Raw genomic sequence first — 16,045 nt, 5'->3', positions numbered from 1 at the left:
AGTCATCAGTATTTATGACTCAGTCTGTCGATAAAAGCTCGGTTACACCTGATTCGACAAGGGGTAGTATTTTTAATAGTTTCTACAGCAACGAAAGTGTGCTTTAAAATGTTGCAGATTATGTCAAATCACGGATCAACATAGAAGACAGGAGCAGGAGGAGGCCCTTCGAGCCTGCTCCACCATTCATCACGATCATGGCTGATCATCCAACTCAGTATCCTAATCCTGCTTTCCCCATATCCTTTGATCCCGTTGGCCCCAAGTACTATATCCAGCTGCCTCTTGAATACATTCAATGTTTTGGCATTGACTACTTCCTGTGGTAATGAATTCCACAAGCTCACCACTCTTTGGGTGAAGAAATGTCTCCTCACCTCTGTTCTAAATAGTCTACCCTGAATCCTCAGACTGTGACCAGTGGTTCTGGACTCCCCCACCATTGGGAACACCCTCCCTGCATCTACCCTGTCTAGTTCTGTTAGAATTTTAGAATTCTCTGAGATCCCCCCCTCGCTCGTCTGAACTCCAGTGAAAACAATCCTAACCTAGTCAGTCTCTCCTCATACATCAGTCCCACCATCCGCAGAATCAGCCTGGTCAACCGATTCTGTTTGTGGTACCTCCAACAGGGCAGCACTCCCTCAGTGCCACAAGGGGGCTGTTAGCTCAGGGGCAACAACCTGTGGTGTGTCTGACACCTGGGTTTTTGTGTGTGAAGGCAGCCACCATCTGGATTTACACGGGGCCTTTAGTAATGGGAAAGTCATCCCAAAACTGCCCTGTGGAGGCTTAAGATGGAAGAACAATATCAATATTTAGCTTTTGATCTATGAAGATGGATCTCGAGTCTCTAAAAGGGCTAAAGGAAAGTGGAGATTCCTTGTACATTCTAACCACTGATTATTGGTAGACAAGTCTTCACTATCAAGGCCACAGTGGTCAAAACTGCTGCCTCACAGCGTCAGTGGCCCCGGGGTCAATTCCAGCCTTGGATGACTGTCTGTGTGGAGTGTGCACATTTCCCCGTGTCTGTGTTGTGTGGGTTTCCTCCCACACTCCAAATATATGCAGATTAGGTGGATTGGCCGTGCTAAATGGCCCCTTAGTGTCCAAAGATGTGCAGGTTCGATGGATTACCCGTGATAAGTGTGTAGGGTTACAGGGATAGAGCAGGGGAGAGAGCTCGAGTAAGATACTCTGCAGCAGAAGCGGTGCAGACTCGATGGGCTGAATGGCCTCCTCCTCCACTGTCGGGATTCTGTGACGTGCCATCACTAAGGCGGCTTACTTCCACTTCCATGACGTGACCCGACCTCACCCCTACCTCAACTCTTCTGCAGTTGATTCCTTCAGAGTCGTGCCTTGGGACACCTTTCAAGGTTCCAATGTGTTTCTCCCATATTCTACCCACTGTCAGCCTGTCATTGCAGTGTTAATATAAGCCTACTCGTGACACTAATAAAATAAACTCTAAACTGAAGTTGTCCAGACCTCTGCTGCCCATTTCGTAACTTTCAGCAAATGCCATTTGCCCATTACCCCGTGCCTCAATGATAGGGACTCCTGTTTAGACAACACTCCAATTATAAAATTCCGTTCACTGCAGCGGGACTGGAGAATCCCAGCGACAGGCGAGATCGGAGAATTCCAGCCCTCCGGTGTCCTCCCCCTTTGATGCTCCTGATGTTGCACATTGGGAGATCTTAAGGTGCTACATAAATGCAAGTTGTTGAATCAAGCTCAGGCGTATTCTGTGCCTTTACAAAGGGAGAGAAGGAGGAACTGGTTGGTGTGTATTTAAGAAGAATTTGAGTTAATTGTGAAATGTGAGTCATGATGGATGCGCTCGCTTGCGGAGAAGGGAAATTTGATCACATTTCTCTGGCAAGTGTTTACTGGAAATCTGTTGTCATTATCCTGCCTTCGATCTTCCTGCCTCTTTAACATTTAAATGCAGTGACTCTGGGATGTCACGTTGATAAGGTCCCCGGTGACAGCAGCACAGGGGACACACCGCTTGTTGATCCAACAGGCAGTGCATTGATTCCCCAGCGTCTGACTGAGACCCCCCCCACCCCTCTCCCGTATGGAATGTCCTCAGGTTCATCGTCAAAGTGTTCTCTGTCACTCCTTATGGCACGTCTGACGAGGATCTGTCTGAAGGGTGAGGATTTCAGTTCACCAAGTCACTCGCTCTCTCTCCCTCTCCTCTCTCTCTCTATCAGTCTGTCTTTCCCATTTTCTCTCATTCTTTCTCTCTCTCTCTCTCTCTCTGTTTCCCTCTCTCCACCATCTCTCTCTCTCTCTCTCTCTACCACTCTCTCTGTCTTGTACCCATTCCCCCTCCCTCTCCCCCTCCCCTCCCTCTCTGTCTCTCTCTCCACCCTTTTCTCTCTCTTCCTCTCTCTCCCCCTCTCTCCCCTCCCTTTCTCTCTCTTCCCCCCTCTCTCCCCCCTTTCTCTCTCTTCCTCCTGCCCTCTCTCTTTCTCTCCCTCCATCTATCTCTCCCTCTCTCTCTACCTCTCCCTCTCCCTCTCCCTCCCATTCCCTGTCTCCCCTCTCTCTCTCCCCTCCCCCATTTCCTCTCTCCCCTCTCTCCCTCTCCCTCTCCCCCTCCCCACCTCTCTCTCTCAGATTTAGTTGGGTTGTTTTGGTGCTGTGTGTGCTTCAGGCTTGACGATGTTTATCTGACCTGGCACGTTACATCGTGCGTGCCTTGACTTGTGTAAATCACGGCGGGAGGTTTGGCCGAATAAGTTTGTAATATTTATCTGTTTAACGTTCTGGGGATTCGTCTCTCAGCCAAAGGACTCCCCGCATTAGATTTCCCTCCCCCTGCATTCGAATGATCAGTCATGAGTGAGACGGGTGAGGTTTGAGAGCTGTGTAGGAAGCTTGCTGGCGCTCAATGAGTCCTTCACATTGTGAAGTGGGGATCTTATAGAGACATATGAGGGGATGGATAGGGTAGAGGTAGAGAGATTCTTCCCACTTAGAAAGGATAGCAGGATAGCCTCAAGATAAGGGGGGGCCAGTTTAGATCAGAGTTGAGGAGGAACTTCTTCACTCAAAGGGTGGTGAATCTCTGGAATTCTCTGCCCGTTGAAGTGGTGGAGGCTGCCTCGCTAAATATATTTAAGTCACGGGTAGATAGGTTTTTAGACAAGGGAATTAAGGGTTATGGGGAGAAAGCGGAAAAGTGGAACTGATCCACTTCAGATCAGCCATGATCTTACTGAATGGCGGGGCAGGCTCGAAGGGCTAGATGGTCTACTCCTGCTCCTATTTCTTATGTTCACCTTTCACAATCGAACCAGAAGCAGTGAGCCTCTGCGGTCAGCTCAGCTCGCTTATCCTTGAGACAGAGAGCCGGGGGTTCAAATCCCACATCTGGAGTTGGAAGCAAAGATCTAGGCTGACACAATACTGCGATCAAAACAGAAATAACGCTGGACAGACTCAGCAGGTCTGGCAGCCATCCGTGGAGAGTTTGAAGTTTCTTTATTAGTGTCACAAGCAGGATTACAATTAACACTGCAATGAAGTTACTGTGAAAATCCCCCTGCGGTGCCTGTTCGGCTCCACTGAGGGAGAATTTAGCACGGCCAACGCACCTAACATCATGACTTTCAGAGGAAACCGGAGCACCTGGAGGAAACCCATGGAGACACGGGGAGAACACGCAGACTCTGCACAGACAGTGACCCAAGCTAGGAATCGAACCCGGGTCCCTGGCGCTGTGAGACAGCAGTGCTAACCACTGTGTCACCCTCCAGCGAGAGACAATCTGAGTTAATGTTTTGAGTCCGTCCCCAGAACACTCGGGAGTCAGAGTTGGTTTAGCTCAGTTGGCTGGACAGGTAGCCCATGATGCAGAGGGACGCCAACAGCCTGGGTTCAATTCCCGTACCGGCTGAGGTTATTCACGAATGTAATTTGAGGGATCGTCTACCACAGAGTGAGCACTGCCCCACGACCTGCCGTCCATGGCCACTTTAAGCTGTCTTTATCCTTCTTGTCCTTTTGTGAGTTGCCTGCTCTCCTCAGCAAGACAGTGGCCACTCCCAACATGGCTGCTGCTCCCAATCTGGCAGCTCCTGCAGACTTGGTGGCTTCTGATTGGTCACCGAGGTTTCTCCCCGCCCATTGAGGGCATGAGCATTCAAACATTGCATTATGCAGGGTGAGGTCAGAAGCCAAAAATCATCCAGGAGTCCAGTTCTAGAGCCACGCATTGCAAATTCACCACAAAAAAGGAGATGGACTTTACTGAATGCCTCGAGGGAAAGCTGAGGGAGGTTTTATGGAGGGAATTCCAGAGCTGGGGATACAAATGGCTGAAGACACGGTCATTAATAATGGAGCAAAAGAAGTTGGGGGTTCACCTGAGGCCATAATTGGAGATTTGATTTGATTTGATTTATTACCATAACACGTATTAGTATCGTGAAAAATATTGTTTCTTGCGTGCTATACAGACAAAGCATACCGTTCATAGGGTACATAGAGAAGAAAGAAAGGAGAAAGTGCAGAATGTAGTGTTACAGTTATAGCTATGGTGTAGAGAAAGATCAACTTAATGCAAGGTAGGTCCATTCAAAAGTCTGACAGCAGCAGGGAAGAAGCTGTTCTTGAGTCGGTTGGCACGTGACCTCAGAATTTTGTATCTTTCTCCTGACGGAAGAAAGTGAAAGAGAGAATGTCTGGGGTGCGTACAATCCATGATTCTGCTGGCTCCTTTGCTGAGGCAGTGGGAAGTGTAGACAGAGTCAATGGATGGGAGGCTGGTTTGAGTGATGGATTAGGCTACATTCACGACCCTTTTGTAGTTCCTTGTGGTCTTGGGCAGAGCAGGAGCCCATACCAAGCTGTGATACAACTAGAAAAAATGCTTTCTATGATGCATCTGTAACAGTTGGTGAGAGTTGTAGCTGATATACCAAATTTCCTTAGTCTTCTGAGAAAGTAGAGGCCTTGGTGGGCTTTCTTACCTATAGTGTCATGAGTAACGCAGTCAAGGCGGGAGGTCAGAACTCAAAAATCATCCAGGAGTCCGGTTCTAAAACCACGTATCGAAAATTCACCACAAAAAGCAGATGGACTTTAATGAGTGCCTTGAGGGAAAGCTGGGGGTTTTGTGGAGGGAACTCCAAAGCTTGGGACCCAAATGGCTGAAGGCAGGCTCATGAACGATGGAGCGAAAGAGGTTGGGGGTTCACCTGAGGCCAGAATTGCAGATCTTTGGAGCGCTGTAGGGCTGGGGGAAGTCACAGAGATGGGGAGTGGCAATCTCCTTGTAGGCATTCCTCCCTCAGTTACTGGATGAATTGTCACTGTCCCGAGGCCGTGGGAGATTGTTTGGATATAGCTGTCACACTTTGCCGCCTCTGCACTGGAAAAGCAATCCATTTTATGGACCCAGCACTGCGGAGGCATAGCCCTTTGTCCGCTGCCATGATATCTGTCAACACTCCATTGTTTAATGAGCCACATCTCTGCTCTTTTATTAAGCAAACAAAATGTGGCTGATTTTTTTTTAAATGATTCACACTTACTTCACTGTAGCTTTTCATTATTTATCTTGGCTTCAGGGGGAACGGTTCAATCTTCTCTCCCCAGTAAAAGACATTAGAGGAACAACTCGTTAACACATTGTTATAAAACAATCCCTTTTTTTGAAAAAGGGAAGTCCAACAGTGGCACAGTATTTAGCACTGCTGCCTCACAGCGCCAGGGACCTGGGTTCAATTGGGTCACTGTCTGTGCGGCGCCTGCACGTTCTCCCAGTGTCTGCGTGGGTTTCCTCCGGGTGCTCCAGTTTCCTCCCACAGTTCAAAGACGTGCCGGTCAGGTACATTGACCTTGCTAAATTCTCACTCAGTGTACCCGAACAGGCACTGGAGTGTGAAGACTAGGGGATTTTCGCAGTAACTTCATTGCAGTGTTAATGTAAGACTACTTGTGACACTAATAAATAAATAAAACTCCCTCTGGGAACCCAGGAGGGAGAATCATAGAACCCTACAGTGCAGAAAGAGGCCCTTCAGGCCATCGAGTCTGCACCAACCACAGATCCACTCAGGTCGGAGACATGGTTCGGTGGCTAGCATGTTAGCCTCTGAATTCTATGGTCCTGTGTTCAAGTCCTGCTCCTGCTCATGCAATAATCATGGCTGGCAGTGTACTGAGGGAGCCCGGAGAGGTGCTGCCTTTCAGTTAAGGAGTTAACCCTAGGCACTGCTTGGGTGGATATAAAAGATCCCACCACAATGTTTCAGAGAAGGAAACAGAGAAGGGTATCCTGATCAATGTTTATCCCTCAATGGATATCACAAATAAATAGATTATCCAGTGATTGCTGCACTGCTGGCTGTGGACATTTGCAAAGCCCTGCTTCCTACATTACAACAGTACCTTAATGGTTACAAAGTATTTGGAATATCCAGTGGTCATGGAAGACACCTTTATAATATGTCTTTCTTTCTCAATTGAATAATTTTTTTTAAAGAGCTGGCATTGGTATGATGGACCGAATGGCCTTGTTCGGTGCTGAACGATTGTGATTCAGTAGATGTGTTTCATTGACAGAAGGGGTGGGCTAACATGTCATCCTTTGGCAGCGTTGAGGCTCTACAATCAGCTTAACCGCACGCAACGGTCACATTCGGTTGCCGATCAATGTTGTCCGGCTGATTGCTGTCCAGCGGCTACAGTTGGGAGCTGGTTGTGAGAAGCTCACGTAGTTGAATAGCTCACGGGCTGACACCAGCCACCTTTGAACACTGAGCACCCACGGGGCCGGAAGAGCAAGAAAGACGGTGATTCCCAGGTGGAAAGATTCAGGGAAATTCCGAGCAAGGAGGTGGAAAGTACCTTTCCACATTCTCGAGGGCGGCACGGTGGCACACGGCGGTTGGCACTGCTGCCTCACAGCACCAGAAACTCGGGTTCAATTCCCGGCTTGAATCTACTGCCTGTGCAGAGTGTGCACGTTCTCCCCGTGTCTGCGCGGGTTTCCTCTGGGTGCTCCGGTTTCCTCCCACAGTCTGAAAGTGGTTAGGTGCGTTGGCCATGCTCAATTGCCCCTTAGTGTCCCAGGATGCATAGGTGAGAGGGATTTGGGGGGTAAATAGGTGGGGTTATGGGGATTGGGCCTGGGTGCAGATCTGATGGACCGAATGGCCTCTTTCTGCACTGTAGGATTTCTCTGATCTTTCTGTGATCTACCTTCACTGCAGTGTTAATGTAAGCTTATTTGTGACACTAATAAATAAACTTTAAACTTAACTCTCTGCTGTTTAAAAGGTTAACTACTTCTGAGTGTTAGATGCTTTTGACACACACAAGAAATATTTTTGACGGACGGATCACATAAGGACTTACTTATCACAGGGAAACATGTAGTGTGGTGTCAGTATGTCAGCAGTAACATGCCCATACCCCCGAGTTATTCGTCACTACAATACAGGAAATATGTCAGTTAATTAGTTCCTACAGGAACCCTCCCACACAGTAACATGATAATGACCAGATAATCTCTTCTTAGGTGTTGGTTGGGGAATAATTATTAGCTTAAACAGCACTGCCCTTCTTGGAAATAGTCCGTCGGAATCTTTTATCTCCACCCAAGAGGAGAAACAAGGATTGGTTTAAAAGACTTATCCAAAACAAGGCAGCATTCCTTCAGCACTGCGCTGAAGTGTTGGCCTTTGTCTGGTGCCTTCACAGGGAGTCTTGAACTGCTGACTCGGAGTTGAGAGTGCAACCCACTAACCCACAGCTAGTACACCTACACCTGCTCCTAATTCATTTGTTAACTAGAGAACATGAATTGAGGAAAAGACCCAGCGGGGAGTTGATCATTTTTTTAACACAGCGGACTGCAGTTGTGCTGCCTGAGAGTTTAAGTTGCAGTTTAAAGTGTATTTATTCGTGTCACTCGTAGGCTTACATTAGCACTGCAATGAAGTTACTGCGAAAATCTCCGAGTCACCACACTCTGGCACCTGTTCGGGTGCACTGAGGGAGAATTGAGCATGGCTAAAGCACGTAAACAGCACGTCTTTCGGACTGTGGGAGGAAACCGGAGCACCCGGAGAAACCCACGCAGACACGGGGAGAATGTGCAAACTCCACACAGACAGTGACCCAAGCATAGAGTCCCCCAGTGCAGAAGGATGCCATTCAGCCCATCGAGTCTGCACTGACCCCCCCCAAATGAGCATCTTACTCAGGCCCACACCATCACACACTATCCCTGTAACCCCGTGCATTTACCATGGCTAATCCATGGGTCAATTTAGCATGGCCAATCCACGTAACCAGCTCGTCTTTCAGACTATGGGAGGAAACCGGAGCACCTGAGGAAACCCACGCAGACACGGGGAGAATGTGCAGACTCTGCGCAGACAGTCACCCAAACCGGGAATCGAACTTGGGTCCCTGGCACTGTGAGATAGGAATACTAACAATTGTGCCGCCCGAGAAGGAAGGGGAAACAGTTTTAGTAACAACTTTCAGAAGAAAAACTGGAAACTTGAAAAGGAAATGATAGAAATGCAGGATTCTGTTGAATGAGCAAAGGAGTGTGGGAACATAGAAAACTACAGCACAAACAGGCCCTTCGGCCCACAAGTTGCACTGATCACATCTCTACCTACCAGGCCTATCTGTAACCCTCAATCCCATTAAATCCCATGTACTCATCCAGAAGTCTCTTAAAAGACCCCAGCGAGTTTGCCTCCACCACCACCAACAGCAGTTCTTTCAGAAAGCAGGCATAAGGAAACTCAGCCTGTGCTGTGTGTGATTCCTTCCTGTTAATTTTACTACAGTTTGGTTGCCAGCTGGGGTGGCACAGCGGTTAGTACTGCTGACTCGCAGCGCCAGGGACCCGGGTTCGATTCCTGACAGGGGTCTCTGTCTGTGTGGGGTTTGCACGCTCTCCCCGTGTCTGCGTGGGTTTCCTCCGGGTGCTCCGGTTTCCTCCCACGGTCCAAGGTTGTGTGGGTCAGGTAGATTGGCCGGGCTAAACTGCCCCTTGGTTCCAGAGGGACTAGCTAGGGTAAACGCATAGGGATTGGGATTGTGGTTGGCGCAGACGCGATGGGCCAAATGGCCTCCTTCTGCACCGTCAGATTCTATGAACCTGCAAGCTTGGGTTGGTCTCTTCAGTGCTGCGCCTGAACAGGCCACCTGCGGTTTTTTTGAAACCTTAAACCCTCCTTGGCACAAGTTGGTCTGCTGGATCCCAGCTGATACGTGCCGGCAGGAAGATCAGTCAGTCAGCGATAACTCGTAATTAGAGCGAGTGCTGTCGCTGTGTTCGGAGAAGTTGTACGAACAGGAAGGGCTCTTGTAAGCTAATTGACTCTGCCAGCCAGCATCTCAATCAGCATGGCAGCTCGTCAGTAGTTTTGCAGTTATCTTCTGAAATTGCTTCCTGGTAAGTAGCCTGTTCTGGTTAATACACTGCAACAACAGTTCCAGCTATCAAATCCCATCTCGGCTGACTGGCAACCCAGCAAAAAAATTTGAATTGCCATTCCTGCAATAATTTACAGTCTTTATGAAGTGCTCCGAATTGCTCTGTGTAAATACAGCTTGCTAAATTCTCCCCTCCTATTCTCACACTCAACTGGAAACTGGGTTATCCCATTGGCCAGAATGTACGGCAGGTGGGAATGTGGACAGGGGGGGGGGGGGTAGGGAAATCCAACCGGATTCCCCAAACGGCCTTTGCACCATTGGGATTTCCCGTTTCCAATTTGACCCCGCCAAGAGCAAAGAACAAAGGAAAGCACTACTTGTAACCCCCACCATACTGCCTGGCCTTACAAACTCCTGCTTTGAGACGCTTCACACCTCTTTAAGCTCTGATTATCCCTCTCTCCATGGGCGCTGTAAAGATTTGATTACCTGTGAAGACTCGCATTCCAACCATTCTTCACATTCCAATCTGTCACTATCTTGTAATTATGTCTTTGCCTATCTATGTCGTGTTTGTGAACCCAACTCTCCACTCACCTGATGACGGAGCAGCGCTCCGAAAGCTCGTGATTCCAAGTAAACCTGTTGGACAGTGTTGTGAGAATTCTTAAAGGAAAATACAGCACAGGAACAGGCCATTCAGCCCATGCCGACCATGATATCCTAACTAAACTAATAAAAAACCTTCTGCCCTTACTCGGTCTGTAGCCAAGATGGAGAACTTGGTGCTCAGCCAAATATCTGTTCACTTCAGCAGGACCTGAGTATCTCGCTAGTGTGAACGGTTAGAGAATCCCGCCCGCTAACTCTGCTTCTCTCTCCACAGCTGCTGCTTGACCTGCTGAGTATATCCACATTTCCTGATTTGGATTTTATGTATTATTTATTATATTAGTCAGACTATTACTTGTCTGATCAAGTGGTGTATAAGTTCATGCTTGATGCTGGTGACTACTTCATTACAAAATAATGACATCAACACTGGCTTTGAGTTTTGCAATTATGTAGAGTCAAATACTTTCTTCTCTGGCAAATACACAATTTCTGAAGGGGTTGGTACATCTTGATGAATAATTTCCTCCCTCGGTTGTTACCTTTGGTTGGTTCACTTGGGGTTGGCACAGTGGTTAGCACAACTGTTTTACAGCTCCAGGAAGCTGGGTTCAATATCCAGCTTTGATCACAGCCTCAAGATAAAGGGAGGGGGGGCGGTTTAGAACGGAGTTGAGGAGGAACTTCTTCACTCAAAGGGTGGTGAATCTCTGGAATTCTCTGCCCGTTGAAGTGGTGGAGGCTGCCTCGCTAAATATTTTTAAGACGCGGGTTGATGGGTTTTTGATAAGAGAGGGGATTAAGGGTTATGGGGAGAGGGCGGGAAAGTGGAACTGAGCCACGACAGATCAGCCATGATCTTATTGAATGGTGGGGCAGGCTCGAAGGGCTAGATGGCCTACTCCTGCTCCTATTTCTTATGTTCTTATGTGCGGAATCTGCACATTCTCCCAGTGTCAGAGTGGGTTTCCTGCGGGCGCTCCGGTTTCCTCCCACAGTCCGAAAGACATGCCGGTTAGGTGCATTGGCCGTGCTAAATTCTCCCTCAGTGTTACCCGAACAGGCGCCGGAGTGTGGCAACGGGGGGGTTTTTCACAGTAACTTCATTGCAGTGTTAATGTAAGCCTACTTGTGAATTTCTTAGTTTTGTTGGAGTAGAATCAAACTTAAAGGATACAAGATGGTTACCTGGCACAAAATGGACACTGGGAAAAGACATTAAGATGTGATGACTTGGGCACAGACATTGCACAATGAGTTAAAGCCTGTTAGTATCTAAATTACTGCAGGAAATAGATCCAACCTTGAGGCACCTTTAGCTTGAGATAAAGCAGAGCCAAAACAATGAGTTTTGGTAACGAGATCAGCCATTGATGGGGGACATAAATGTATCTACTCTGTACAACTATATGATAACTGCCAATGTCCATCTACTCTATGTATAATAATATGCCAACTGTTGATGTCTGTACTTGTCTACTATTTGTAAAAGTATAAAAGGTGCTCAACTGCCATTGTAAAGTTGAGAAGGTGACTGCGTGCATTGCGGCGAGCCCAGTGCTCCTCCCAAAGCTTTGTCCGATAAAACTGCGTGTTGAATCTTAGACCTAATTCCAAGTGGTGATTTTCCCACATCAGTTTAAATGTCTAATCGCATTTAGAGAACCTCCAGAGACACACTGCTTTCTCCCAGTAGGTCTAGGCAGCCACTGGTTGAAAATAATGTTGATTGAGGGAGAAATATTAGTAATGAGACTGTTCTTCTCTGCAAGCTGAGTGCCTCGGATTTAATTACATGGACCCTGTGCCTGTCAATCAACCTAATCAAAAATCAAATGATATATCTAGTCTGAAATCCCAGACAAACCTAAATAACTAAGGCAGCACGGTGGTTAGCACTGCTGCCTCACAGTGCCAGGGATCCAAGTTTGATTCCCGCCTTTGGGTCACTGTCTGTGCGGAGTTTGCACGTTCTCCCCCGCGTCTGCATGGGGTTCTTCCGGGTTCTCTGGTTTCCTCCCACTGTCTGAAAGACGTGCTGGTTAGGCGCATTGACCCGAACAGGCGCCAGACTGTGGCGACTAGGGGAATTTCACAGTAACTTCATTGCAGTGTTAATGTGAACCTTACTTGTGGCGAATAAACTTTAAACAGAAGCTCTATTAACTCGATAAAGTAACATATTTCCAGCTAAAATGAGTTATTATCCTACATTTCCAACACTTGACCTGCATGTTTATCCAGAAAAATTGACACATAATAAAGGACTGCCTCTTAAAGCAAGCTACACAAACATTAAATATATCAAAATTACACAGAATTATCACACGAGTTGACAGCAAGGAATCTCCTGAGTAATGAAAGATGCTAAATAACTGCAAATTCTTTCATTGCTAATTTGTAGGACATTAATGAAGAAATGTTTTGCTGTCTAAAAATCCTAGAATCGCTACAGTGCAGAAGGAGACCATTCGGCCCATCAAGTCTGTACTGACCACAATCCCATCCAGGCCCTATCCCCATGCATTTACCCTAGCTAGTCCCCCTGACACTAAGGGTCAATTTAGCATGGCCAATCCACCTAACTCACACATCTTTGGAGTGTGGGAGGAAACCGGAGGAAAACCCACGCAGACATGGGGAGAACACGCAAACTCCACACGGACAGTGACCTAGGCTGGGAATCGAACCCAGGTCCCTGGTGCTGTGAGGCAGCAGTGCTAACTATTGTGCTACTGTATTGTCCACGTTTTTATAGAAGAAGATTCACTACAGTGCAGAAGAAGGCCATTTGGCCCATTGAGTCTGCACTGACAACAATCCCACCCAGGCCCTATCCCCGCAACACCTCATACTTGCCCTGCTGATCCCCCTGACACTAAGGGGCAATTTAGCATGGCCAATCCACATAACTTGCGCATCTTCGGAGTGTGGGGGGAAACTGGAGCACCCGGAGGAAACCCGCGCAGACATGGGGAGAACATGCAAACTCCACACAGACGGTGACCCAGGCCGGGAATCGAACCTGGGTCCCCGGCGCGGTGAAGCAGCAGCGCCAACCACAGTGCCACCGTGTTGCCCAATAGCAGGCGTTTGTTGAACGAAATGCTCCGACGTTGATAACTCGATATCGAGGGAGATAATCATCGTGTTTTGTCTTTTCTGTTCCAGTGACCCACTGAGATTGCAGCAGCTACAGAATCAGATCCTGCTGGAGCGGCAAGGAGAAAGCTTCCACCCAAACCAGCAGGCGTCCCACCTCCCGCAGAGCTCGCCGTCCCCGAACCAGCTGCCCCCTGCCCCAATGAGCGTGCTGAACCCTCACACTCCGTCCACCATGCAGCAGACGACAACCTTCAACTACGCTCGCCCCAAGCAGTTCATCGCCGCCCAAAGCCTGCCCTCGTCGGCGGCCGGCTACCTGTCCCCTTCTTCCGGCTCTTCGGCTTCCAGCCTGTCCTCCCCCCTCTCCCCCCCCACCGCCCACAAGCCCTTTAACCGAGTGGCGTCGCCTCCCTTTCCGCAGCCCTACCTGGGTGACGGTGAGCAGCGGCGCCTCACCTCCCCGCCCACCCTGAGTCCTTCCTCGTCCTCTCCGCCCCTTCCTCCTCCGCCGCCGGTCTTCAGCCCCCCCGTGTTCTTTGCTCAGGATTCTTTCCCCCTACCTCCTCCCCCGCCGCCCCTCCTCCCCTCCCAGGCGCAGCCGTCTTACCTCCCCCCCTCGGCTGGTCGAGCCTCTCCTCACTCCACCCAGTCCCCCGGCGCATTCCTCAGCTCCGTGTTGCCGTCACAGCCCGTCGGATCTCCGGTCAACGCTCTGGGCCTTCCAAAAGGAGCCGTCCCCATGTGAGTAAACCTTAAAAGTTCTCTCTCGGCAATCCACAGTGTCCTGTCAGTCTAAATTAACTCATTCATTGGTGGGACATGGGTGCCGCTGGCTGGCCAACGTTTATTGCCCAACCCTAGTCGCCCTTGTTCAGAGACAGTTGAGGGTCAACCACATGGCAGTGGATCTTGAGTCACATGTAGGTCAGACCACGGCACAGTGGTTAGCACTGCTGCCTCATAGCGCCAGGGACCTGAGTTCAATTCCAGGCTCGGGCCACTGTCTGTATGGCGTTTGCGCATTCTCCTCGTGGTCTTGCTGCAGCTATATAGGGCACTGGTGAGGCCGCAGCTGGAGTACTGTGTGCAGTTTTGGGCGCCGCACCTGCGCAAGGATATTTTGGCCTTGGAGGGAGTGCAGAGGAGGTTTACTAGGCTGATACCGGAGTTGAGGGGGTTGAGCTATGAGGAGAGGCTGAATAAACTAGGCTTGTACTTGTTAGAGTTTAGAAGAATGAGGGGAGATCTCATTGAGATGTATAAGATGATGAATGGGATGGATAGGATAGAGGTGGAGAGACTCTTCCTGCTCAAAAAAGACAGTAGGACTAGGGGGCACAGCCTCAAGATAAAAGGGGGGCGGTTTAGAACGGAGTTGAGGAGGAACTTCTTCACTCAAAGGGTGGTGAATCTCTGGAATTCTCTGCCCGTTGAAGTGGTGGAGGCTGCCTCGCTAAATATTTTTAAGACGCAGGTTGATGGGTTTTTGATAAGCGAGGGGATTAAGGGTTATGGGGAGAGGGCGGGAATGTGGAACTGAGCCACGACAGATCAGCCATGATCTTATTGAATGGCGGGGCAGGCTCGAAGGGCTAGATGGCCTACTCCTGCTCCTATTTCTTATGTTCTTTTATGTTCTTATGTCTGCGTGGTTTCATCCAGGTGCTCTGATTTCCTCCCAAAGTCCAAAAATATACAGATTAAATTGATTGGCCATGCTAAATTTACCCCAGAGTCAGGGGGTGAACCCATGTTGTGGGGATATGGGAAGTACAGTAAGACGTCTCACAACACCAGGTTAAAGTCCAACAGGTTTATCTCGTAGCAAAAGTCAGTAGCTTTCGGAGCGCTGCTCCTTCATCAGGTAAGCGGGAGTTCTGTTCACAAACAGGGCATATGAAGACACAAACTCAATTTACAAAATAATGGTTGGAATGCGAGTCTTTACAGATAATTAAGTCTTAAAAGTACCTTTAAAGGAGAAGCGCTCCAAAAACTACTGACTTTTGCTACCAAATAAACCTGATGGACTTTAACCCGGTGTTGTGAGACTTCTTACTGTGTTTACCCCAGTCCAATGCCGGCATCTCCATATCGTGGGGGTACAGGGACAGAGCCTGGGTGGGATTGTTGTCGGGGCAGAATCAATGGGCTGAATGGCCTCCTTCTGCATTGTCGGGATTCTATGAGTCAATGACCAGGTAAGGACGGCAGATTTCCTTCCCTAAAGGACATCAGTGAACCAGATGGGTTGTTACAAAAATTGGCAGTAGATTCTTTTTATTGAATTCAAATTCATAGAATGTCTACAGTGCAGAAGGAAGCCATTTGGCCCATCGAGTCTGCACTGACCCCAATCCCATCTAATCTGCCGTAATGAGATTCGAACCCAGGTCCCCAGGATATTAGTTTCTGGATTAACAATCTATAGCGATAATTCCACTTGGCCATCGCCTCCCACTAAATCTCAATGTTTCCACAGGAATAGTTTTGGAACTTAGTGCAACTTATTGAAGTCACTTTAAAGTGTTGCTAAACATTTTGAAAATTCCTGTTCTGAAATGTAACCTGGGCAACTTCCACCCTTTTGAACTCAATGCAACCTGAACAAAAGTTTACTTACTTGTGTCGCAAGTAGCCTTACGTTAACAATGCAATGAAGTTATTGTAAAAGTCCCCAAGTTGTCCCACTCTGGCACCTGTTCGGGTACACTGAAGGAGAATTTAGCACGGCCAATGCACCTAACCAGCACACCTTTTGGACGGTGGGAGAAAACCGGAGCACCCGGAGGGAACCCACGCAGACGTGGGGAGAATGTGCCAACACCTGTACAGGGAGTGACCCGAGCCGGGAATCGAACCTGGGTTCCTGGCGCTGTGAGACAGCAGTGCTAAC

General features: G+C 48.6%; 1 protein-coding gene across 3 annotated transcripts in view; it reads left to right on the top strand.

Annotated features, from left to right (window-relative positions):
• palld (palladin, cytoskeletal associated protein) overlaps positions 1-16,045 on the top strand; it is a 291,644-nt gene that overhangs the window by 231,221 nt on the left and 44,378 nt on the right. For all 3 annotated transcript variants that reach the window (XM_080189490.1, XM_080189488.1, XM_080189489.1), the window contains one exon: positions 13,216-13,890. In XM_080189490.1, coding sequence (XP_080045616.1) covers positions 13,216-13,890 — 675 coding nt within the window. The remainder of the gene's footprint in view (positions 1-13,215; positions 13,891-16,045) is intronic.

This window comes from Carcharhinus amblyrhynchos, chromosome 5 (genome assembly GCF_965287045.1).
Source record: "Carcharhinus amblyrhynchos chromosome 5, sCarAmb.v2.hapA, whole genome shotgun sequence".
In the NCBI taxonomy this organism is placed as follows: Eukaryota; Metazoa; Chordata; class Chondrichthyes; order Carcharhiniformes; family Carcharhinidae; genus Carcharhinus; species Carcharhinus amblyrhynchos.
The sequence above is the reverse complement of the archived record's forward strand: the minus strand, read 5'-3'. Positions and strand labels throughout refer to the sequence as shown.